Below are 20,323 nucleotides of genomic sequence, written 5' to 3'. Positions count from 1 at the left end.
GAAAGATCCGACGTCGGACCTGACTTATAGACAAGACAGCATGACTGGTACCAGATGATGAAGCATCGTCTTCTTGAGATGGTATCGAAGTCTGGGTACACCAATTTTAATTAGGGTGACAGCGCCGTAGGCAGAGGAGGCCATTTTTGCCGGGACGAATCCATGGTGTCAGCTCTCTCTCTCTCTCTCTCTCTCTCTCTCTCTCTCTCTCTCTCTCTCTTACCATTTTGATACCTGGTTGCGTAATATTTGAATATTTTTCAGTTTATCTAAGCATTCATTCGTCTTCTCTCTCTCTCTCTCTCTCTCTCTCTCTCTCTCTCTCTCTCTCTGTTCTCTATTTTAATACCGGTCAAGTAGTATTCTAATATTTTCAGTTTATCTAAGTATTTCTCTCTCTTCTCTCTCTCTCCCACTGTTACTATTTTGATACCGGTCAAGTAATATTCTAATATTTTCAGTTTATCAAAGTATTCTCTCTCTCTCTCTCTCTCTCTCTCTCTCTCTCTCTCTCTCTCTCTCTCTCTCTCTCTCTCTCTCTCTCTCTCTCTCTCTCTCTCTCTCTCTCTCTCTCTCTCTCTCTCTCTCTCTCTCCTTCCACTGTTACTATTTTGATACCGGTCAAGTCATAGTTTAATGTTATCGGTTTATCTATGTATTTTCCGTATTGCACTTTATCTCTTTGTTACGTCAGTTATGGAATGCAGAAGTGATAAGTGTAGAGCAATAATAATAATAATAATAATAATAATAATAATAATAATAATAATAATTTCCATTTACCTCCTCTTACTTCTTCCTAATGAACACCTTAATATTCTTTGGAAGCTTGAATTTCAAGTCAATGGCCCCTTTGGTGGACTTGTTCCATATGAATAGATTTCAGCTTCGGAATAATAATAATAATAATATAATAATAATAATAATAATAATAATAATAATAATAATAATAATAATAATAATAATAATAAACTCTAAACAAAAGACTGGCGAATGATAATAATAATAATAATAATAATAATAATAATAATAATAATAATAATAATAAATAACTTTAAACAAAAGACTAGAGAATGTTCGCCCTGACGCGCCCGGGCACAGGGCATCTCCTCCCTAGACGGAATGTGAAACCGGTTTTTAGGGTATTTGGTTTCAGGCATGCTGCGATGAATAGCGAATTGGCCTTTCAGTGATTCTGCAGTGTGGCAGGTCGGCATTTAAAGGGAGCAGATATTTTTAATGTGAGGATAATAGAGAGAGAGAGAGAGAGAGAGAGAGAGAGAGAGAGAGAGAGAGAGAGAGAGAGAGAGCACTAAGTGTAAATATTAATTGTTCAGGAATTTATCAGTGTGGGACATTTTCAATGTGAGAGAGAGAACTTGCATTCTTCAAATTATTACCTCAATAAATGACCCATACATTTTTAGAGGAAGAAATCTTTGAATTTTGTATGAGAGGAAAGTTTGTAATCTTGAACTTCGTGTTTATTCATTACTGTTGTTATTCAGTCAGGGAACCTTTGAATCAGCACGAATCTCGTCAGGAGCTGGGAGCAGCCACTGCCTAATTTGAAGTCGCAGTTTTTCCCAAGTTTTATTTGAAATGTCTTGGAAACTACAGTTTTCTTTTGAGAATTTCGTGTATTATTATTATTATTATTATTATTATTATTATTATTATTATTATTATTATTATTATTATTATTATTATTATTATTATTCAGAAGGTGAACCCTATTCATATGGGACAAGCCCACCAAAGGGGCCACTGACTTGAAATTCAAGCTTCCAAAGAATATGATGGTGTTCATGAAGAAAAAGTGACAGCAGGTCAGTACAGAAAGAAGAAATCACTTATCAAAAAAAAAGTAAAAAACAAATTAACAAATTAATAAAGAATAGATAAAAATGTAAGTAAATGATTAAAATGCAGGGAGAATTATAGTAAATTTAACCATCTCTATTACTTAAGAAAGCTTAGCTGGACGCTGTGTTCGAGTGCTGGAAACACAGACACAATTTCCCCAAGTGCGAGAGATGCCTCCGAGAGGTTCCCCAACACCCGGCCATTAATCAGGCCCAGGTAAACATGAAGGCGGCGGCGTTTCTTGGTGATGAGGAGGACCAGCGTCAAAAAACTCTCGGGGTGAAAGCTGTTCTCTCTCTCTCTCTCTCTCTCTCTCTCTCTCTCTCTCTCTCTCTCTCTTCTAGAAACAGCAGTTTTTATACAGTCGCTCATTTTATGAAATGTGTCATTGTTTCATTGAAACTGATACTTAGATGAATTTTCATCTTACTGCATTACTCTCTCTCTCTCTCTCTCTCTCTCTCTCTCTCTCTCTCTCTCTCAGAAATAGCAATTTTTATAAATTAGCTCCTTTTATGAAATTTGTCATTGTGAAAACTCATTTGTTTCATTACTCTCTCTCTCTCTCTCTCTCTCTCTCTCTCTCTCTCTCTCTCTCTCTCTCTCTCTCTCTCCCAGAAATATCAATTTTTATACATTAGCTCCTTTTATGTAATTTGTCATTGTTTCATCGAAGATGATTTTTTTGAGAGAGAGAGAGAGAGAGGGAGAGAGAGAGAGAGAGAGAGAGAGAGAGAGAGAGAGAGAGAGAGAGTCTGGGGGGTAGGTTTAATGCCACAGAGGAGACTAGAGAGCGGTAGGAAGCCGTCTCAGGTCTGGCCCAAGCGGGGAAACGCCGTCATCCATGCTAATGCCGACCTAACTGCCTGAGCCCGACCTACACTTCCCATACCTCTCTCTCTCTCTCTCTCTCTCTCTCTCTCTCTCTCTCTCTCTCTCTCTCTTATCGTTTTGAAAGGTGGACGTGAGACTGTTTTTCGTTTTCGTGTTGATTCCTTGAATATAGAATTTAGGCCAAAGGCCAAGCACTGGGACCTATGAGGTCATTCAGCGCTGAAATGGAAATTGACAGTAAAAGCTCTGAAAGGTGTAACAGGAAGAAAACCTCAAAGCAGTTGCACTACGAATCAATTGTCAGAGAGGGTGGAAAAGTCGGATGAAAGAAAGAGAAAATGAAAGGAGGTACAGTAAAAGGAACGAAAGGGTTTGCAGCTAGGGGCCGAAGGCACGCTGCAAAGAACCTTAAGTAATGTCCACAGTGAAGAAGAAGAAGGAGATGAAGAAGAAGAAGAAGAAGTCATTGTACCGTAACGCAATTATTTGATTTCTCATTACGTCGACATTACGCATTGATTTGGGAGCGATTCAGTGAATTCATAATTGGTTTTCATTGATGCACTTTTAATGGACTCTCTCTCTCTCTCTCTCTCTCTCTCTCTCTCTCTCTCTCTCTCTCTCTCTCTCTCTCTCTCTCTAATCGCTACTTCATCGCAAAGGATTCGATCCTATGTCCAGTGAGTACTTCTTGTTGCTGAACCATTTTCGTGTTATAGTTTATTTTAGATTCGTTATTTAGAGAAAACTCTTGATTACTTTTTTAGTTTTCTGTAAAAGAAAACTATTGTGCCGGCTTTGTCTGTCCGTCCGCACTTTTTCTGTCCGCACTTTTTCTGTCTGCCCTGAGATCTTAAAAACGTCTGAGGCTAGAGGGCTGCAAATTGGTATGTTGATCATCCACCCTTCAATCATCAAACATACCAAATTGCAGCCCTCTAGCCTCAGTAGTTTTTATTCTATTTAAGGTTAAAGTTAGCCATAGTCGTGGTTCTGTCAACGATGTGGGATATTCCACCACCGGCCCGTGGTTGAAGTTTTATAGGCTGTGGCACGTACAGCATTATACCGAGACCACCGAAAGATAGATCTATTTTCGATGGCCTTGATCATACGATGTAGCGGCTGTACAGAAAACTCGATTGCGCCGAGGTGGTTTGGATCCTAGTGGCTGAAACAGTGGCCGCTTTTACTGGTTTACCGTCCGACAGTGTCACTCTATCAATCAATCAGCTCCTCTATCTGTTTTCATATCGGCAAAGCTTCTGAGCGCTAATGCACCCAGTCCCCCAAAAGCTTTCGGCTTACAATGTTAATTGGAAGTTTGATAATCCCATAAGGCTCTCTCTCTCTCTCTCTCTCTCTCTCTCTCTCTCTCTCTCTCTCTCTCTGTCTAGGACACTTGCGATCCTTCACGTGACTGATAAAGAACTTAGTGATTCATTTCTTATAACAGCTACAAATTGCACGACAGTTTACCATCAAGTATTTGTGGAATCAAATTCCTTTGGTTCGTGTTCAGTCATTTCTTTGGTGTAACTGCGTTCATGGCGTTGCTTGTAGTAACTGCGTTCTCGGCCTTGCTTGCGTCCCTGCATATATTATGTCTGCTAATAGTAAACTTAGGATGTACGAGTATTAATGTTTCTTGAAAAATATCTCTTCCCTCTCCTGACAACTGATTCGTAGTGCAACCGCGAGGCTTTCCTGCTGTTACACCTTTCAAGCCTTTTTACTCTCAACTTCTCTTTCAGCGCCGATTGACCTCGTAGGTCCCAGTGCTTGGCCTTTGGGCTGAATTCTAAATTATATTCCATTCCACAAACCACTGCATTCATGATTCTGCATACTTCAGTGTGGGCCAGTGGTTCTGTTGTAGTTACATACACAGTCATATAAAAAATAAAATAAAGTCACACAAAAAATAAAATAAGGACGCTCATCGTTTGTTTATATGTAAAGTTATGTTATTTTAGTTTTATGTAAAAGAAAACTATTGTGCCGGCTTTGTCTGTCCGTCCATACTCTATTCTGTCCGCACTTTTTCTGTCCGCCCTCAGATCTTTAAAACTACTGATGCTAGAGGGCTGCAAATTGATATGTTGATCATCCACCCTCCAGTCATCAAACATACCAAGTTGCAGCCCTCTGGCCTTAGTAGTTTTTATTTTATTTAAGGTTAAAGTTAGCCATAATCGTGCGTCTGGCAACGATATAGGCCATGCTACCAATGGCCCGTTGCTAAAGCTTCATGGGCCGCGGCTCGTACAGCATTATACCGAGACCACCGAAAGCTAGATCTATTTTCGGTGGCCTTGATTATACGCTGTAGCGGCTGTACGGAAAACTCGATTGCGCCGAAGAAACTTTGGCGCATTTTTTAAATTGTTTTTATTGAAATATTACATGATATGCAATGTAAAGAGAAGTCACTACAGTAATTTTAGCTTTGATTTTTTTCATTGTGTGTGACTTTGAGTGAACCAAACGGTCATTAACAAGTTTTGTCATTCCTTTTTATGCCTCGTATAGATACACCAAGGTGCCAAGCTCGAGAGAGAGAGAGAGAGAGAGAGAGAGAGAGAGAGAGAGAGAGAGAGAGAGAGAGAGAGAGAGAGTGTGTGTGTCTGAGTCTCTCTCTCTCTCTTTCTCTGCAAACCGGTAACATCAACCTAGATAAATGGGAGATGCCAGGAGGAAATCTGTAATCAGATAAGTCGGCCTTGTACACCGAGCAGAAATCCATTTCTAATCATTTGATTTAAGGAGACGTCTGCTGCCGTGGTTGCATTTGCTCTGACGTCAGTGTGAAGTTGTCCTCAGATCATGATCCAGATCTGTGGTGGTATTTATATACGAGGCCTCTGGCCACTCTTGTCTTTTCGGTAGTCTGTCGGTTGTCTGGCTTGGCCTCCTCCTCCTCCTCCTCCTCCTCCTCCTCCTGCCCAGAAGCCAAGTGCACCGACTAGATGCAGCACTAGGACTGATGTTCAGCATTTTGCCCTAGGCTTCGCACCAGTTAGTCTATATTGGTAGCAGAGTTGATGCCATGCTTTTTTTTTTTACGCTGGGTGACGTCACGTCAGCTGACAAGGTGACAGCTTCACACCCATGGAGAATGATAAAAGGAACTTTAGTTCGCAATGGCGACAAGAAACTAGGAACAAAAATCCTACGATGGGGAATGGGTTTCATTCACTGAACCTTTTTTTTCGTTGTTAATATCCTTCGTCTTTTAGTTCCTAGATAAGGCGATGGCTCTTCTTCTGACTCCAACGGAATGGAATTCCGTTGGAACTCCAGTAGAATATCTGAGTATCTGTCACACGCTTCTAAATTTCTTGAGGTGGTTGGTTCTCTCTCTCTCTCTCTCTCTCTCTCTCTCTCTCTCTCTCTCTCTCTCTCTCTCTCTCTCTCTCTGTCTGTGCTGAAATGTTTAGCTGGAAGTTTATTTATGAAATCTTTGCAATGTTCATATCGTTTAATACTTATTTCTGATTTCCACATTGATCAGTAAAGGTCTCCCATCGTGAAGTTTAGTGTAGAAGTCTCCTAGTTTATCAGAGTTCTTCTGTAGAGGTCTTTGTTAGCCAATTTCCACTACTACTGATTGTAGGTCTCTGACCTCTACCAGGCGAAGACCACCACTACTGTTGTTGCTACCAAATGTCTAACCTTTACAAGAACCATATAACTACCATAACTGCAGCTAGCTTTCTTATCTGTATCAGAGTGAAAGCTTACGAGTACTTACGCCGCAGTCATTATGACCAGAGCCCTCTTTTGCGCTCATGGTACTTCTAACCAGAGACCCCGTAGGGGGTTAGTGCCATCAGTGCACCTCATGCGGTGCACTGTAGACATTACTTAAAGGGTCTTTGCAGCGTCCCTTCGACCCCTAGCTGTAAACTCTTTCATTCCTTTCACTGCACCGCCGTTCATATTCTCTTTCTTCCATCTGACTTTCCACCTTCTCCAACAACTGTTTCGCAGTGCAGCCGCGAGGTTTTCCTCCTGTTACACCTTTCAGACCTCCTTACTGTCAGTTTCCCTTTCAGCGCCGAATGACCTCATAGGCCCCAGCGCTTGGCCTTTGGCCTAAATCGTGTATCTCTTCTCTTCTAACCAGAGATCTCTCATATTCATTCATTCATGATTTCATCATCAGCTGGAGTCATTTCTTCCTTTGGAAGTCGCTGCTTGTGATGGTGATTCCTGCATCCCATCGGTTTGAGAAATCTCCTCTCCCCCACTTCATGTGTGCACCTTCTCTCTCTCTCTCTCTCTCTCTCTCTCTCTCTCTCTCTCTCTCTTCTCTCTCTCTCTCTCTCTCCCACCCCCCACCTGACATCTGTGTTCATCGTCTGCTCTAGGTCATCCCTGACTAGTTTCTCTCTCTCTCTCTCTCTCTCTCTCTCTCTCTCTCTCTCTCTCTCTCTCTCTCTCTCTCTCTCTCGATTTCTGTACTTCTTGTGGTTATAGGTTTCTGAGCCTCAGATCTTATTGAAATCTCAGGAAATATAAGAAATCATTGACTTTATCATGAAGGGCTTTAAAATCTCAGGAAACATAAGAAATCGTTAACTTTATCATGAGCTTTAAATTCTCAGGAAAATAAGAAATCATTAATTTTATCATGAAGAACTTTAAAATTCAGTAAACATAAGAAATCATTAACTTTATCATGAGCTTTAAATTCTCAGGAAGCATAAGAAATCATTAGCTTTTTCATGAAGAGCTTTGTTAGACTGGAGAAATTTTATAGGCTGTAAGTATTAAAGTCTTTTGCATTTTTTTTTTTTATTCATTTAAGAAGGTTCTGTTCAACATTCTTATGCAAAAGTCGAGAGATGTTTTTCTGGCCGAGGAATTTTTGATTGAAAGGAGATAGAGGCTTTTCTGAGACCAGAACCTTTTGATTTGTTAAGTTAACCTTGGTCTTGTCTGCCCGCCATCCACGCGTGTGGGTAAAAATGTCTTTGCTTATTGGTATTTTAGGACCTACTGTTTGTCAAAACATCGTTTTCAGCAGCTACCCTTCTTTCGTAACTATTGTCAGTAATCTTGCTTGAATACACTGTCTCCGCAATTTTCCTTTTCCCAAAAATGTTCAAGTCTCGTTGAACCAACTTCAATACCAATAAAAAAAGGCTTTAGAGCAATGCCCAGAAGTGAGATAAACAAGAAACAAGTAAAACATCAGCCGAAGTTTCTTCGGCGCAATCGAGTTTTCTGTAAAGCGTCTAATTAAGGCCACCAAGGATAGATCTATCTTTCGGTGGCCTCGGTATAATGCTGTATGAGCCGCGGACCATGAAACTTTAACAACGGCCCGGTGATGGCCTGGACTATATCGTTGCCAGACGCACGATTATGGCTAACTTTAACCTTAAATGAAATAAAAACTACTGAAGCTAGAGGGCTGCAATTTGGTATGTCTGGTGATTGGAGGGTGGATGTTCAACATACCAATTTGCAGCCCTCTAGTCTCAGTAGTTTTTAAGATCTGAGGGCGGACAGAAAAAGTGCGGACGGACAGACAAAGCCGGCACAATAATTTTCTTTTACAGAGAACTGAAAAACTGCCCTGGGTGATCAGCAGTTCATACTGACAGGAACTGTTCTTCTGCCTTCCATTCATTTGCTTGTTCAATTGTCAATAATTAGCCAGTGACAGGCGTGAAGGAATTTCCTTGACCTGTTCACATATTTGTTGGTCCTTATCTGCGCCGTGTGCGAAGTTCAGCTGGAGATTTTCAGATTTTCTCTCTTGACCTAAACAACCTTAGTAAATTCCATGTGGGAAAAAAAGAGGGGGAGAGAGGAGAAAGAGAGAGAGAGAGAGAGAGAGAGAGAGAGAGAGAGAGAGAGAGCGCGCACAGCCACTTCTGCTGCTGTGAATCTGGACATCGTAAGACCCAGGCTCTAGCAAGTTTCTCTCTCTCTCTCTCTCTCTCTCTCTCTCTCTCTCTCTCTCTCTCTCTCTCTCTCTCTCTTCTAAAGATCGTGAGAGAGAGAGAGAGAGAGAGAGAGAGAGAGAGAGAGAGAGAGAGAGAGAGAGAGAGCGCAGCCACTTCTGCTGTGAATCTTGAATCTGGACATCGTAAGACCCAGGCTCTAGCAAGTTTCTCTCTCTCTCTCTCTCTCTCTCTCTCTCTCTCTCTCTCTCTCTCTCTCTCTCTCTCTCCTAAAGATCGTGCTGTATTTCTGTTTTTTATTTGGCTGTTTTGTGTCTCAAGGAGTAACTCTGAACCTTAAAAAGAAAATGTTCTTGTGAAGAAGTCTCGTTCGAAGAAAATTTGGAAAGCAAAGTTTTGCATGATTTTACTTTTCGTTCTGTTATTTACTTTATGTTTTGTTTTTCTTCATTCGAAAGTTTTGAAGTAACTTGAGAAAACTAAATGAAAATAAAAACTATGAACATAACCAGAGTTATTTACATCGAGTAAGCTAATCAGGTGCCAGGTGTATGTGATCACTTGGACAGTTTAAAACTGATTTAAACTGACGGTAAAAATGTTAACGGGTAGAAATGAATAATGATGAACGTTAGGTGGCTAAACATTTAGGAAATAATACAGTGGAATGCGAAGCTTTTGAAAGAGATATAAACAATCAAAGGAAAGAAGCATTCCACAAGTAGATGATCAAGAATTCTAGCAGGCAGGCAGCATGTTCAGATCAAATGTGTAATACACAGTCTTACAAAAATCAGGGTGCGCCTCTCTCTCTCTCTCTCTTCTCTCTCTCTCTCTCTCTCTCTCTCTCTCTCTCTCTCTCTCTCTCTCTCTCTCTCTCTCGTTTTGGATACTGTCTCGCCATTCGATGTTCAGCTTCATATCTTGAACTCTCTTTTAGTTTTCTGTATAAGAAAACTATCGTGCTGACTTTGTCCGTCCGTCCGCACTTTTTTCCGTCCGCCCACAGATCTTAAAAACTACTGAGGCTAGAGGGTTGCAAATTGGTATGCTGATCATCCACCCTCCAACCACCAAGCATACCAAATTGCAGACCTCTAGCCTCAGTAGTTTTTATTTTTATTAAAGGCCATAAAAGTTAGCCGATAATCGTGCCACCACCGGCTGGCCATGGTTGAAAGTTTCATTGGTTAAATCCAAGTCTGTGTTCTCGCAGTTGATTTAATATAAAAGTATTGTCTGGGTTGTCATACTCATATTGTTCTCCTTTCGAAGTAGATTCTTCCTTTATTCAGTCTGACAGAAAAATGGATTCTTCCGCTATTGGGAAGTTATTAAAGCAATTCACATATATATATATATATATACATATATATTATACATATATATAATATATATTATATATAAATATATATACATACATACATATATACATACATATATAATATATATATATATATATATATATATACATATATATATATATTTGTATATAATATATATATATATATATACATATATATATATATATATATATATATATACATACAATTTCTTTCAAATGAGCACCATATTCATTGGATGCTTGAATATCAAGTGTTTGGCCTTTATATAGGTTTGTCCCCTATGAATAGGATTTATCTTCAGAATAAATAATAATAATAATAATAATAATAATAATAATAATAATAATAATAATAATAATAATAATAATAAAATTTTCATGTGATTCCATTAGTTTTGGTTCCCACACTTATCTAATGCTCTCCTTCTTTTATATTTCAGAATGCGATTGAAATGGTTATCGACAGCGCTGGTGCTGATAGCGGCCAACATGGCGGAGACTGCGCAAGCGCAGTGCCGCTGTGGTCTCTTCCTGCTGGCGCAGAAGGAGTGGACGCCTGGTCGCCTGGCATTCTCGACGGAGCAGACCTACCCTGTCAATTGCACGGACCTTCCCAAGGCCAACGAAGACTGCAGAAGACTCTGCGAGAATGAGGTAATGTCTTGGTTCGATTGATTTGTGTACGTCATCTGGTTATATTGATTTGTTTGCGAATCTGGCGTCGCAATGGTGTAGGTACTCAGAGGGGCTTATATACCAATAAGGTGATCTTACTTTCCACCCCCTCTTGACAATTGTTTCTTAGTGTAACTGCGAGGTTTTCCTCCTGTTACACCTTTCAGGCCTTTTTGCTATCAATTTCAGTTTCAGCGTTGAATGACCTCATATATCCCACCGCTTGGTGATCAGAAGCATAGCGCGAAAATAAAAAGCTCGGGAGAAATGAGACTCTGTAGATATTCAGTCAGTTTTTGTCTGCACTTTTTCTGTCCGCCCTCAGATCTTAAAAACTACTGAGGCTAGAGGGCTGCAAATTGGTATGTTGATCATCCACCCTCCAATCATTAAATATACCAAATTGCAGCCCTCTAGCCTCAGCAGTTTTTATTTTATTTAAGGTTAAAGTTAGCCATAATCGTGCTTCTGGCAACGATATAGTCCAGGCCGCCACCGGGCAGTGGTTAAGGTTTCATTGGCCGCGGCTCGCACAGCATTATACCGAGACCACCGAGAAATAGATCTGTTTTCGGTGGCCTTGATTATGCGATGTACAGAAAACTCGATTGCGCCGAAGAAGCTTCGGCGCATTTTTGACTTGTTTTTAATTGCTTTAAGTTCTTTGTACCTATTTTTTTATCAACACCTTTTTGATTATCTCGTAGGAGTGTAGAGCGCGATTTCGTTTCAGTTCTTTATTTATTTATTTATTTATTTTTTTGGTAACCGAAACAAAACACGCATTTAATATTGAGTGGATTGATTCTGTATTAACTTTAGAAAATAGAAAGATGCTTGCGACCCACTGAGCAATTTGAACACCTAAAGGTTTTCAAGGAAGAAATTTTTCCTAGAAGTTCTACTCATGAATGTGGGGTAAAAAAAAGATGCTAGAAACTATTCTCTCTCTCTCTCTCTCTCTCTCTCTCTCTCTCTCTCTCTCTGTGTGTGTGATTTGTTACATTTCATCTTCAATTGTTCGTGCACGATGACAATGATGACGGAAAACGACCTGAAGTGTTCAGAGGGACTTGACAAAGACAGATCATGTTTTGCCTTCTTGTCTGGCAGAGGTAGCAAGTCTTGGGAGACCCAGTGGGGTGGTAGGGGAGAGAAGAGGTTGAATTGAGGTTGAGGATCAGCAGAAGGACGTTTTTTAGGTGAGGTTGGTGATGAAACACTCAGGGACATGGAGGGCCTGGAGAAAGCAAAAGATATCTGTACCAGTACTCTGCTGGTTTGAGATCTGTCCAGGCCAGTAATTCTACACCAAATATAATGTCACTCTTGTGTAACGATATTCTCGCCTTGTTACAGAGCTGGCTGCAATGGTTGCATGATTTCTCCACCTGCAGCGTACATTGCATTTACTCAACACGTACAAAAATTTACAAGAAGCCACTGACACCCATTTTTAGTTTTCTGTGAAACAAAACTATTGAGATGGTTTTGTCTGTCCGTCCGTACTTTTTCTGGCCGCCCTCAGATCTCAAAAACTACTGGGGTTAGAGGGCCTCAAATTGGTATCTTGACCATCCACCCTCCAGTCATCAAATATAACAGAATTCAGCCCTCTAGCCTCAGTAGTTTTTATTTTTTCAAGGTTAAATTTTGCCATGATCGTGCGTCTGGCAACGCTACAGGACATGTTACCACCAGTTTTATGATCCGCTGCTCTTACAGCATTATAGGCTGTACAGAAAACTCGATTGCGCCGAAGAAACTTCGGGGAACGAAGAAATGAAGCATTGTCTTTTTCTAGTGCGATACAGTAATCTAAATATCTCACTTATTCCGGGGGTAGGGAGGTTGGGGGGGACGGAATGACTTCGTCGAGGCCCTCCCGAGCAAATTCAGCCATTATCAGTTCCTGAAATTACTGAGAGCACTGACGTCATATCTCGGATAAGAATTGTCAGATCGAGTTGCGTAATAGATGCATCTTGTCTTGACTTTGCATCTCATTTGCATGTCTTAATCGCAGTGGGTGGGTGTCACTGGCTAATTCAGCCATCTTGTGGGATAATTTTCAGTCAGTCCAGTAGACCGTAATAACTGTAGTGCCTTTTGCAGTATGAAATTGATTGCTTATTTGCTATTGATTGTTCATTTCAGTTCCCTGTCTTGAGTTTTGTCTTATTTATTTTATTTTTCTATATACTTTTAGTTTTCTGTAAAGGAAAACTATTGTGCCGACTTTGTCTGTCTGTCCCCACTTTGTTCTGTCCGCACTTTTTTCTTTCCGCACTTTTTTCTGTCCACACGTTTTTCTGTCCGCGTTTTTTTCTGTCAAGACTTTTTCTGTCCCCACTTTTTCTGTCTGCCCTCAGATCTTAAAAACTACAGAGGCTAGAGGGTTGTAAATTGGTACGTTGATCATCCACCCTCCAATCATCAAACATACAAAATTTCAACCTTCTAGCCTCAGTAGTTTTAATTTTCTTTAAGGTTAAAGTTAGCCATAATCGTGCTTCTGGCAATGCAATAACACAGGCCACAGCCATAATCGTGCTTCTGGCAACGCAACAACACAGCCCGCCACGGCCGGCTGAGTTTCATGGGCCGCGGCTCATTCAGCATTATACCGAGACCACCGAAAGATAAATCTATCTTCGGTGGCCTTTACTATGCTCTTTCTATACTTAACTTTACGTCTTAAAACCTTTTCACGTTGCTGGTTGTCGCTCCTAAGATATTAGCTCTGTTTAATACAGCATCTTTTTGATGAGGAATGTTGGAGTCCCTTCTTAATCCTAGAGGTCCTCCTTCGTTTCCAATCCTCCACCGGTTTATTCCATCGGTTTCCCACGGGTTCTCCTTTAACGCCGTCTTCCCGGGAATAGAGAAATGAAAGTCTGGTGGTGGCCCCAGAGGTTAACTTGGGCCGTTCATCCCTTCCAAGTCAACAAAATACTCAGTTTGTTTATTTGCGTTTATGTTTGCGCCTTCGATCTTCTGTAGAAGTCTCTGTAGTTCAGTTCCGGCTGCGTATTATTCCTACCATTTCCAGGACCTGGAAGAAAAGCAGACTCATTATTATTGTTTGAAAACTGCGTCTATCTATGCCAGGTGAATCCTGTCACGTGGCATCAGAACGCCACTGCGCGCAGAAGACGTAGCTTTTGAGACCCGGATGTCTCTCTCTCTCTCTCTCTCTCTCTCTCTCTCTCTCCTATCCTTTCATTTCAGGATTAGTTCCTAGTGAAATCCTCCTTCCGTTTGCCATTATTTATCACAACTACGAGTGCGTAAACGTCTAAAGATCGTGGCATATTTAAGTGTTATGTAATTATCCTGGGTTGCGGCTTTCTCACGCGTCGACAGAGGTAATGTATAATGGCAGATAAATAAGTTTGTACAGTTTGATGCTTTTATCCTGCAGCTTCTTTTACCGTACCTCCTCTCATATTCTCTTTCTTCCATCTTACTTTCCACCCTCTCCTAACAAGTGCAACTGCTTTGAGGTTTTCCTCCTGTTACACCTGTCAAACCCTTTAACTGTCGATTTCCGTTTCAGCGTTGAATGACCTCATAGGTCCCAGTGCTTGGCCTTTGGCCTAAATTCTATATTCATTTCAATTCAGTTACAATTTGACAGTGAAATTAATGACTGTTGTTATCATTTGTGGGATAATTACTTTCTGCTGAAAGTCCCGTTCAGTGTCAGCTCATGAACATCACTGGTTTACTATTATTATTATTATTATTATTATTATTATTATTATTATTATTATTATTATTATTATTATTATTAAATTAGAAAATACTCATAGTAGTATGAGTCTTAAAACGGAGAAACAAATCGATAGTTATGTATATGTACATATATTTAAAGATTAAATTGTACAGTTTATCTTTCAGTATATGTACATATACATAACTGTGGATTTGTTTCTCTATTATTATTATTATTATTATTATTCACCACAGGCACTCATTCGTAGAACACAAAAAAACGACAAAAGACTAACGTTTATAGCGCGCTTGCGCGGACCGAATAATACCCGAATGTGAAAACATAGAATGAAATGCTTACTCCACCCGCAGGCAGACAAGATGAAATGGGTCTCGAAGACGAGCTTAAGATATTACGTGTAATAGAACTGTTATACGGGGCTGAGAGGAGCGGGGAGGGGGTGGGGTCGGAGTTGGCCTCTGACGGGGTGGGGGGGTGGGGGATATGGAGGAGCGATCGGAAGGTTTGGATTGGCGGAAGCTTGAAAGCCTCAGTGCGCTCGCGCGCGCATCAGGTACTTCCTCTCTTTAAGTGTGTCACACGGCCGCCTCTAATGTGATTCTCTCTCTCTCTCTCTCTCTCTCTCTCTCTCTCTCTCTCTCTGATCTCTCAGCGCGTTTTTATTGATGCTTCATTGCTGTGCCTTTTTCTAAATATCGGTTTTGGGCTTAATGCTAAGATCCTGTCTCATGTTTATATATATATATATATTTATATATTTAATATATATATATATATATATATATATATATATATATATATATATATTTATATATATATATATATATATATATATATATATATATATATATATATACTGTATATATTTATTTTGTCAGTAATCATTCACATATGCTAATGCTTATGTTTTCAGTGTCTGTCCGTTTTTATTAATTTTGTCATAATCACTGGAGTCACTTTGACTTAATATTTCAGGAATGTGACAATTAGCTACAACTGCCGTTCTGTCGTTGCTGGTGTGGACCCCTTTGTCGTTTTTCTTTCATAACTGTTTTTCGAAGTTTTCTGGAAAAGACAACTATTGTGCCGGCTTTGTCTGTCCGTCCGCGCTTTTTCTGTCCGCCCTCAGATCTTAAAAACTGCCTAGGCTAGAGGGCTGCAAATTGGTATGTTGATCATCCACCCTCCAATCATCAAACATACCAAATTGCAGCCCTCTAGCCTCAGTAATTGCTATTTGATTTAAGGTTAAAGTTAGCTATAATCGTGCGTCTGGTAACGATATAGGACATGCTACCACCGGGCCGTGGTTCAAGTTCCATTGGTCGTGGCTCATACAGCATTATACCGAGACCACCGAAAGATAGATCTATTTTCGGTGGCCTTGATTATACGCTGTACAGAAACCTCGATTGCGCCGAAGAAACTTCAGCGCATTTTCTACTTATTTATGCTTGGGTCCCAAACTGTTTAGAGAATTTGTACTTTATGGTTGCTTATTGCCTTCTTAATGTTCGAGTTTGCAAGTTGGTTTTACGAATAACTTTTTCTTATTTAGATTTAGTTATAACAGCTATTTAATATAAATAATCTCTCTCTTGCTCTTTTACTGGACTTGTATTGCATGTGTTGGCACGTTCAGCTCACAGCTGAATAATCAGCGTTCGATCCCCAAGCTGAACGCGTTTCCTTCACATTTAGTAGATTATGTACGTGGTTGCCAGTCGGCTGTTGTTGGTTGCATCTCAAGAGAGAGAGAGAGAGAGAGAGAGAGAGAGAGAGAGAGAGAGAGAGAGAGAGCAGACGTGAGACATTGGGAGTCCGTCAAATTGTATATCATTATATCATCATATGATTGATAACATGAAGGTCTTGACTAGGTAATGTTCACCTCAACTAGCTAAAGCCATTCATATGTAAAGATAGTTCTCTCTCTCTCTCTCTCTCTCTCTCTCTCTCGGCACTATTCTTCCCACGCTTTCTCTGAGCATTGCTAACGAGCTCATCGAATTTATGACTTCCGATTTGCTTCCTGTTCTTAACGAGATCTTTCCATCTCCGCCAAGGATTGATGGCTCATACATTCCTTCGCTGCAAGAGAGATTTCGTTTATGAATACATCCATTGGAGGTTATAGCTTCGTGGGAGTTAGTGCACCTGCAGAGTAGTTGGAACACCTGTAAGTATAGTTGGTAACTTTCTACTCCTCCTCCTCGTTTTCATTCTCCTCCTCCTCCTCCTCCTCCTCCTCCTCCTCCTCCTCTTGAAGAAACGCGCGATCGTACTTTTCTAAGAGATAGATTTGGCATTTTTTGTGAATGCCTCCCACAGCACTGATTACTGTCATTGGTACCATAATTCTGAATATGTAGATGTTTATGAATATGTAAGAGGCCTAAAAGACAGTTAAGTTATAGGGCAAGTATTCAATGAATAATTCTTCACGTGTAAATATTTACGTGGAATAAGCCTTTGAGACAGTTAAAACTTGTAGAGCAAGCTTACATTCAGTAATGTCCATTTCTCTCTCACTCTCTGACACACCACACATATATATTTATATTATATACAAGCATTAAGCTACAAATGTCGTTTAATATTTAACGGTATTCGTAGTTTAATACTTGTATATAAATCACGATGTGATAAAAATTCATATATATATATATATATATATATGAGAGAGAGAGAGAGAGAGAGAGAGAGAGAGAGAGAGAGAGAGAGAGAGAGAGAGAGAGATGGAAATTAAACTTTACATAGCAGTTAATGATATTTTGTTATAGTGTGTCTATTTTAGTATTGTGATTGGTTTTGTCTGCAATTTTAGCCTGCAATAAAACTGACTGCTTTGTACTGAACACCATCGTTTAACATAAAACATAATAGACTTAGGGAACCGTTTATGGCAAACTTTTGAAATGTTATGGCCAAAATTGAACCTTCTTCTCGTGGATTGAGGTCAAACAGTAGAAAGTTATAATTCATTTTGGTTCCGGGTGGAAGGAAATGAAAAGGAAATACCCGAACTTTCTTTCCGTATCCTTTAAGACAATTATATGCTCAGTTCCTCCTTCTGCTGAACTGAGATACCACGCATTGTTTGTTTTCTCCAGCTGATTTTAGTTTTCTGTAAAAGAAAACTATTGTGCCGGCTTTGTCTGTCCGTCGTCTCTTATTCTGTCCGCACTTTTTTCTGTCCACCCTCATATCTTAAAAACTACTAAGGCTAGAGGGCTACAAATTGCTATGTTGATCATCCACCCTCCAATCATCAAACATACCAAATTGCAGCCCTCTAGCCTCAGTAATTTTATTTTATTTAAGGCTAAAGTTAGCCATAATCGTTCTTCTGGCAACGATATAGGATAGGCCACCACCGAGCACTGGTTAAAGTTTCATTGGTCGCGGGTCATACAGCATTGTACCAAGACCGCCGAAAGATAGATCTGTTTTGGGTGGCCTTGATTATTCCAATTATCGGCTGTACAGAAAACTCGATTTCGCCGAAGAAACTTCGGCGCATTTTTTATAAACTTGTTTATTCATATCACGCTTATTCTGCTCTTGTATCTCACCAGCATACATTCCCAGTCCGTGAAAACCATTGATATAATTCCAAGACTAATTCCCGTACTTGGAATTCTTTGCCTGTAATATCCCATCCTTTGTCCACGGGGCAAATCGGTCTGGTACTTTGCCCCAAAAAGCATTGGCCGTTTCTTTCACCCTCCTAATCCCTAAGGGAAGTTGCCCTTCCTCGTTATATTTGACACAGGGAGAATGCAGGGCTGGAGGCATGACACTATAAAAATTCCCTTGCCAAACCGGTTAAGGAATCCGGTACTGTCCAGGTTGGCTAGGCCTAAGCTTCGAGTCGACCCCAGGAATCTGCCTTCCGCTATTGGAACACATCGTTGGTTGCCGAATATGATTTACCCGTAAGGGGTAGTGCCGTCAGCGCACCTCACATGGTGCATTGTAGGCATTACTTAAGGTTCTTTGCAGCGTCCCTTCGGCCCCTAGCTGCAACCTCTTTCATTCATTTATGGTACCTCTGTTCATATTCTTTCTTCCATCTGACTTCCCACCCTCTCCTAGCAATTGTTTAATAGTGTAACTGCTTTGAGGTTTTCCTCCTGTTGCACCTTTCAAACCTCCTTATACTGTCTAATTCTCTTTCAGCGCTGAATGACCCGGTATGTCCCAGTGCTTGGCGTTTGGCTCAAATTCTGTATTCCATTCCAATATGATTTATTTAAACATCGTGAGATTCTTCTTGCTCGCTGCAGAGTAGCATTATTGTCATCTAGGAAGAAAATTATGAATGAATTGTCAGAGACGATTGCGTTTTTTAGTTTTTTGTAAAAGAAAACTATTGTGCCGGCTTTGTCTGTCCGTCTGCACTTTTTCTGCCCGCCCTCGGACCTTAAAAACCACCTAGGCTAGAGGACTGCAAATTGGTAAGTTGATCATCCACCTTCCAATCATCAAACATATCAAATTGCAGCCCTCTAGCCTCAGTAGTTTTTATTTTATTTAAGGTTAAAGTTGGCCATGATTATGCTTCTGGCAATGCAACAACACAGGCCACCACGGCTGGCTGAGAGTTTTATGAGCCGGGGCTCATACAGCATTATACCGAGACCACCGAAAGATAGATCTATTTTCGGTGGCCTTGATTATAACCTGTACAAAAATCTCGATTGAGCCGAAGAAACTTCGGCGCATTTTTTACTTGTTTATATCTTGATCACTCTAACTTATAAAAGTTGTCATGCCCGGATCAGTCTCTTGAAATTCATAGATAAACTTATTAGGTAAAAATAAGTTTCAGTGAGTCTCCAAAAAAGCTCAGTAAGAATAAGTCCAGGTGTGAGAGTGAGTTAAAGCCCAGTGGCTGTTTCAAATATGCTCCTTTGAAGCTGAAATATTGATTCATGTGGTTGATTTCGAAAAGGAAGACACAGTCAAGTCCCTGTACCCATTTCTGAAGTCAGTTTCCGGGACTTAACAGTACCTGATTTCCTTCGTGGTGACAGTTTCACGACAGTACACAACTACGTAGACAGCCAAGTCCCTGTGAGTAAGTGTACGCGTGTGGGTTTCCCTTCTTACTATTGAGGTTTATGGGGTTCGGAAGTCACGCAGAGAACAGAGGGGTCAGAGACCTCTCTCTCTCTCTCTCTCTCTCTCTCTCTCTCTCTCTGTTTCCGGTTGCATTTCTGTTCAGGTTCCTGTCTACTTCTTCATCTGTGCGCTTCTTTTATCTGCTTGGCCCCGTAGGGGGGTTAGTGCCGTCAGTGCACCTCACGGGGTGCACTGTAGGCAATAGTAAAGGTTCTTTGCAGCGTGCCTTCGGCCCCTAGTTGCAACCCTTTTCATTCTTTTTACTGTACCTCCATTCAAATTATCTTTCTTCCATCTTGTTATCCACCCTCTCCTAACAATTATTTCAAAGTGCAACTGCGACGTTTTCCCCCTTCTTGAAGTTTCCTTTCCAGCGCTGAATGACCTCATAGGTCCCAGTGCTTGGCCTTTGACCTAGCTCTATATTCCATTTCATTGTATCTACTTGGCATCAGTGTCTCTGCTTATCGTCTGTAAAGCGCATTATTTTATTGTTTGTGTCATATTCTCCGTTTCGCTAATTCTTATATCCATATAGCTCTGAAGTCCCCAGATTTTATCCCAAGATGATAGTCGAAGTAACACCTTTTGAAAATGAAAAAGGCTAAGGCAGTGATTCGAAGACTGGGTGCCACGGACAGTGCCTAGGGGTGCCGCAAGATTGTCATGAATTTTGTGTTGGCTAGATTATCGCAATGAACATCTGTAAAAAAATGTTTGCAGAAGTCTTCATATAATTATTATCAGTGTGTTTACTCTAATTATGTCTACCTAATACTTCTGATATGCTCTTTGTTTGTGCAGTATATTTCTGCATGT

General features: G+C 40.4%; 1 protein-coding gene across 2 annotated transcripts in view; it reads left to right on the top strand.

The window, feature by feature from the left end:
- Nucleotides 1-20,323, top strand: part of LOC136851981 (uncharacterized) — a 109,533-nt gene that overhangs the window by 43,886 nt on the left and 45,324 nt on the right. For both annotated transcript variants that reach the window (XR_010857023.1, XM_067126378.1), the window contains exon 2: nt 10,404-10,617. Coding sequence is in view for 1 of the 2 variants with exons in the window: in XM_067126378.1 (XP_066982479.1) it covers nt 10,405-10,617 (213 nt within the window). In the remaining variant the exon portion in view is untranslated. The remainder of the gene's footprint in view (nt 1-10,403; nt 10,618-20,323) is intronic.

Source organism: Macrobrachium rosenbergii, chromosome 24 (genome assembly GCF_040412425.1).
Source record: "Macrobrachium rosenbergii isolate ZJJX-2024 chromosome 24, ASM4041242v1, whole genome shotgun sequence".
NCBI lineage: Eukaryota > Metazoa > Arthropoda > Malacostraca > Decapoda > Palaemonidae > Macrobrachium > Macrobrachium rosenbergii.
The sequence above is the reverse complement of the archived record's forward strand: the minus strand, read 5'-3'. Positions and strand labels throughout refer to the sequence as shown.